The sequence below is a fragment of the Myxine glutinosa genome, chromosome 4, assembly GCF_964187855.1.
Source record: "Myxine glutinosa chromosome 4, kmMyxGlut1.1, whole genome shotgun sequence".
NCBI classification, from domain to species: domain Eukaryota; kingdom Metazoa; phylum Chordata; class Myxini; order Myxiniformes; family Myxinidae; genus Myxine; species Myxine glutinosa.
Window position 1 is genome coordinate 85,363,670 of NC_136264.1, and position 6,000 is coordinate 85,369,669.

Genomic DNA, 6,000 nt, shown 5'->3' on the forward strand with positions numbered 1-6,000 from the left:
TAATGAAAATAAATAAATAATAATCATAAAAAAATTAAATTATTAATCAATTTGGTCAGAGAACACAAACTACCACTATTTCATCAGAATCTGTAACTTAAAAAAAAAAAATTCTTTGTCATTAATCGAATAATTAAATAATTAATCGATTAATTGATTAATTAATAAATCAAAAATATCCTTTGCAGCCAAATCACCTGATCATTGGCATGTCCAAATATCAGCTTCCTAACTCAAAAGGTGCCTGAGTTAATGGTCAGAAGAGAAAGGAAATTTGATTAATTAAATAAGTACTTAATTAATCACTAATAATTAAATAACTCCTCAATTTATTGATTAATCAAAAAAAAAAATACCGTTTTTGACAAAGGATTTGCTCACTATTGTGCCGAAATTTCAGCTTCCTAGCTTAAAGGATGGCTGAGATATCGTCCGGACAAACAAACAAGAAAGCAAGAAAGCAAGAAAGCAAGAAAGCAAGAAAGAAAACAAGAAAGAAACCAGAGTGAAAACTGAGTACTCTCTTTCAGCGTGCGTCACTGCCGAGCCCCCTTTGGTGCCCGGCAATGACGATTTGCAATGCCTGAAGATGGCATAGGAAAGGAGCGGTGTACAACAACCAGAGTGAAAACTGAGTACTCTCTTTCAGCGTGCGTCACTGCCGAGCCCCCTTCGGTGCCCAGCAATGACGATTTGCAATGCCTGGAGATGGCACAGGAAAGGAGCGGTGTACAACTAGAACAGTACTCAATTGGAGCACATACCTCTGCCAGGCTGAACAGTTTATGTTTTGTATCCCACTGATCTGGATCCAAAAGTGAATCAGCTTGTTCTCGTCACTTACGCAACTCATCCACCAAGTTTTGTCATAAGTCGTCTACAAGTCTTTGAAATATGCTACATGTCGTTTTTGGCCGTATCACTTAGTTGTGAAGAATCACTTACAAATTTTAAAAAATTCTCGTATCCAGATTCGTATCTTCACCAAAATCGAATTGATATCGTTCTCGTCACACACCCAACATGCCCAACAAGTTTCGTCGGAATCCATCCACAACCTTTTGAGATATCATGTTCATAGACAGACAAACAGACAGGGGTGAAAACATAACAAACCCACCTTCAGTGGCAGATGTAATCAGAAATTGAAAAAGGAAAAGCAGCAATAGCAAAGACAGCAAGTTCAACATGAGGAATTATTATTTATTTATTAACGAGGACCGGAGATGACTTACCACCTGGAAGCTTTCAGCCAACGAATTACATGTTGATACAGTGAGTCCACTTTCCCCCATGGTTCCAGAACCCCAGGGAGAGCAAAAGCAAACTATGGCTGCTTCAGATTGTGGCAGAAGATCAGTCTGTAGTTCCTCATTTAAAGCTGGGTGCACAACAGCACTGGGGTGAGAGCCTGCATGAAACAAGAAAAGAACCACCTTTAGAGGCCATTTTTCCCCGCAGAGCAGGGGTTGGCCTTTTTTGGGCACCGTGGTCCCCTTTTTGAAGCAATGTTTTACGGCCGGATGCCCTTCCTGCCACCAATCCTGTTGGTCGCCTCTTGCGACACGCAGGGAATTACCAGTGAACTGGTACTCAATTTGCCGACCTCGGAAGGATGACAGGCTGAGTCAACCATCCTGGCGTTAATTCAGCGATTGACCGGGATTCGAACCCAGGATCCTATGATCCCAAGCCAGCACCCTAACCGCTAAGCCAACCCCAGGCTCACCCTGCATGAAACAAGCAGCACGTCAATTTGGCCAGAAGGCACACTACAAACACACACAGCAGGACAACCTGGTAGGACTAAATTTAATGGGGGTTCAACCCCAGTAAGGTTAGAGTGCTCGGCTTACAGGAGGGAGAACAAAATGATGATGATGATGCGGCATTCACAGTAAAATTTACCACTTTGTTGTAATTTCCATCCATTTACGAATCATAGCATTTAGTAATGATAATGTACAGTGCTTGTGGTAGTGCAATCAAGCCATGCAAACTGGGGGCATAGTATTGACAGTCTAACAATTACACCCAAAAACACATTCGAAAAAGAACTTGTGAGGTCAGAAACAGGTAATAATGGAAATGGTATAATTGGTCACTATAGTAACACGACGACTATTCCCATTGGATACGAAATTCGAGCAAGGAGAAGCTGATGTTGCGGATATTAACCCGGATGTTAACCCTTCATCGGAAAAAATAAAATGGTCCACTCTGAACGTGAGCTTTGCTCGCTCCCAGTTGGCATACCTCAATCAACGTTGTGTAGATTGTGCATCCATTGTTATAACGGCCCAGCAACAGAGATGCACAATGGCCTTCACGAGTAAGACTAATTCTTCATTTAACAGACGAACACCTCTGTGTGGCTTTAAAGGATAAAGCAGCTCCAATGGTCTGTTGAGCGTAGGCCTCCAGAAATAACATCAGTGTCAGTTGTCATGTTCGACAAAGGAAAAGTCTGCATGGATTGTGTCCTACGTTAGGTGGAAAATTGATGAGATGAGATGACGCATACTCTTTACAATGCTTTGGTGCTGCCAAATGGTAGGGGTTAATGGTGAGTGGTTTGCCATTGCCTTTGCAGCCGTCAGTAAACCAGGACAGGAATTTCGCCAGGTGCTGATGATAGTTCACCTACTCTTCACGAAGGACAACGACGTTCACCACCTAATGCCAGCAGACGGGACACTTGGTTTAACGTCAATCCAGAAGAAGGCACAGATATTGACAAATCTCCCTGCCTGTGGCACTTTATAGATGCTTCGAGATTCAAACCGGACCTACACAGCTCAGAGGTGAGTGTGTGTACCTCTAGAGTCCAGGCCATCCTGTCCTGCGAGCGGAAAATTACTAATGGATAAAGTAGCAAAACATTGTTATCAGGAGTAATCACACGGGCAGGGGCAAATAAACAGCAGGCCAAAAATAACAGACACAACCAAATGCCTCGGGAATGACAAGTCATCTCACTTTGAGAAGCCAGTCGGAAACCACAAGGGAGTCTCAAATGGGGCAAACTACAGTTGCAAACAACAAAATCACAACAGCAGCTTGACTACGTGTTGCTCTGCAACAACCACTTCCAGAATTAAACAAATTGTTGCAAAAGGGTTTATTTTCCCAGCAAGTGAAGATTATGTACTAAAATATTGCAGGATGAAAAGGCTCATTAATCATCACTTCGAGTAGATATTAAGCCATTTACAAACAAAAACAAAAATCTGCAGAAATAATGCAGAACAGTTATTATCTGACAAACTTTTGGCAAGAAGGAGCTGAAAGATGTGTCACAACTGCATAAAGATTAAAACAAATAATACCTGAGGTTCCATAAACAAATAAACCTGAAAAATAATTACAAACACTATTTTATTTGGGATCAACAAAGGAAACACCAATGTACTGCCATTAATATCCCTACCCTACAACATTCACTAACTAACTCCCATGTGCCTCTTCAATGTGACCCCCCCCCCCCCCACCTCACACACACCCACCCCAACCTCACACCCCAATAATTGCACTTCCCCACATCACATTGACTCCCGTCATCTGTACATCCCCACCTGACTCACCCCAACTTTCCTTCCCCAACTGCCCTTCCCCACTTTACACTCACCCCCAATTGCCTTCCCCACCTCACAGTGAGTCACCCCAACTTCCCCTCCCCACATTTCAGTCAGACCCAACTGTGCTTCCCCCCCCCTCACAGTCACCCCAACTGCCTTTGCTACCTCACATCACTCCCCACTGCCCTTCCACACATCACCCCCAACTGCCCTTCCCCACATCACCCCAACTGCCCTTCCCCACATCACTCCCTACTGCCCTTCCCCACATCACTCCCCACTGCCCTTCCCCACATCACTCCCCACTGCCCTTCCCCACATCACTCCCCACTGCCCTTCCCCACATCACTCCCCACTGCCCTTCCCCACATCACTCCCCACTGCCCTTCCCCACATCACTCCCCACTGCCCTTCCCCACATCACTCCCCACTGCCCTTCCCCACATCACTCCCCACTGCCCTTCCCCACATCACTCCCCACTGCCCTTCCCCACATCACTCCCCACTGCCCTTCCCCACATCACTCCCCACTGCCCTTCCCCACATCACTCCCCACTGCCCTTCCACACATCACTCCCCACTGCCCTTCCCCACATCACTCCCCACTGCCCTTCCCCATTTCACAGTCAACCCAACTGCACTCCCCCACCTCACCCTAACTGCCTTTGCCACCATACACCCACTGACCCCTAAATTCCTTTCCCATGTCATTCACCCCACTGCCCTTTTCCACGTCACACTCACACTCACCTTACCTGCCCTTCCCACCTCACACTCACCCTACCTGCCCTTCCCACCTCACACTCACCTCACCTGCCCTTCCCACCTCACACTCACCCTACCTGCCCTTCCCACCTCACACTTACCCTACCTGCCCTTCCCACCTCACACTCACCCTACCTGCCCTTCCCACCTCACACTCACCCTACCTGCCCTTCCCACCTCACACTCACCCTACCTGCCCTTCCCACCTCACACTCACCCTACCTGCCCTTCCCACCTCACACTCACCCTACCTGCCCTTCCCACCTCACACTCACCCTACCTGCCCTTCCCACCTCACACTCACCCTACCTGCCCTTCCCACCTCACACTCACCCTACCTGCCCTTCCCACCTCACACTCACCCTACCTGCCCTTCCCACCTCACACTCACCCTACCTGCCCTTCCCACCTCACACTCACCCTACCTGCCCTTCCAACCTCACACTCACCCTACCTGCCCTTCCCACCTCACACTCACCGTACCTGCCCTTCCCACCTCACACTCACCCTACCTGCCCTTCCTACCTCACACTCACCCTACCTGCCCTTCCCACCTCACACTCACCCTACCTGCCCTTCCCACCTCACACTCACCCTACCTGCCCTTCCCACCTCACACTCACCGTACCTGCCCTTCCCACCTCGCACTTATCCTGAACTGTGCTCCTCCACCTCACCCCAACTACGCTACCCCACCCACTCCAGATTCACACCCCGCCATCCAACGACATGCCTCCCCGCCCACCCCACATGCATGTTTCCTGGGCCCTCATGTCCCCCTCCCTTCCCCTCACCCTCACCCTCCCCCACGCACAGCTCCTGATCCCTACTCTCTTCCCCTACCTAACTACATACCACACATATTCCACTGTACATTCCACGGTCATCAGTATTTTATTTATCTCTGCCGATCTAGTTCTATAAATACCGTGATGAAATCACACTTCCCCAAACCCTCATACATGTTTCCGTATTCTCTATCTACAGGGAAATCGGATCAGATTTCATACTTCCCGATATATTATCAATATCAATTTACATACGTACACCCTCCATAGTATCCGGCGAATAATTCGTCTTGCGTCATGGCTATAGCTTACGGAAAAAATATGGACACGCTGGCGCGTATCCCGCGAATCGCACCTTGCGCGTACCGAGCCCGAGAGAGCACAAGGCAGGAGGGATCGGTCGCCCCAGTACAACAGCCACCAGCAGCAACCAACAGCGACCAGCAGCGACCGAACCTGCGGTTACCTCGAGTCTGCAGCAGCTGCTGCCCCTGACAGAGACGCAGGACACGAGTAGCCCGAGGTCACGCAGTTTAGCCAATCAGCGCCTGCGATACTGCCACCGAGATACACTCCGGCCAATAGGAAGCGCCCTGAGCCGCCCCACGTTCTGCATCGAAGAATTTAATATATCAAGTAAAAACTGATGGGTTTACCTGTTTTTGTCGAACAATTAATGTTAATATTGTTCGCAGTATTTTAGGATTTTTTGGGGGGTTTCGCTTTCTTAATGCTTTTTGCATTCGAGGATGCAAACAACCTGAAGAGGAGTGCATGGCATCATGCTTCCGTGGACGGTGCGGCTTGACTGGGCGCGGTGCGGTGCGGGAAACGGCCATGCGCAACAAGATCGTACCGCCGCGCATGCG

General features: G+C 48.2%; 1 protein-coding gene across 10 annotated transcripts in view; it reads right to left on the bottom strand.

Annotated features, from left to right (window-relative positions):
• The window catches only part of LOC137424940 (protein FAM13A), a 136,032-nt gene extending 130,377 nt beyond the window's left edge, over positions 1–5,655 (bottom strand). The window contains exons 1-2 of one of the 10 annotated variants that reach the window (XM_078776111.1): positions 5,598–5,655; positions 1,236–1,411 (exon numbers count right to left, since the gene is read on the bottom strand). In XM_078776111.1, coding sequence (XP_078632237.1) covers positions 1,236–1,295 — 60 coding nt within the window. In that variant the 5' untranslated portion in view covers positions 1,296–1,411; positions 5,598–5,655. Of the gene's footprint in view, positions 1–1,235; positions 1,412–5,443 lie in introns of all 10 variants that reach the window. The other 9 variants (XM_078776110.1, XM_078776107.1, XM_078776108.1 and 6 more) reach the window with 9 other exon arrangements.
• Between the last annotated feature and the right edge of the window lie 345 nt (positions 5,656–6,000).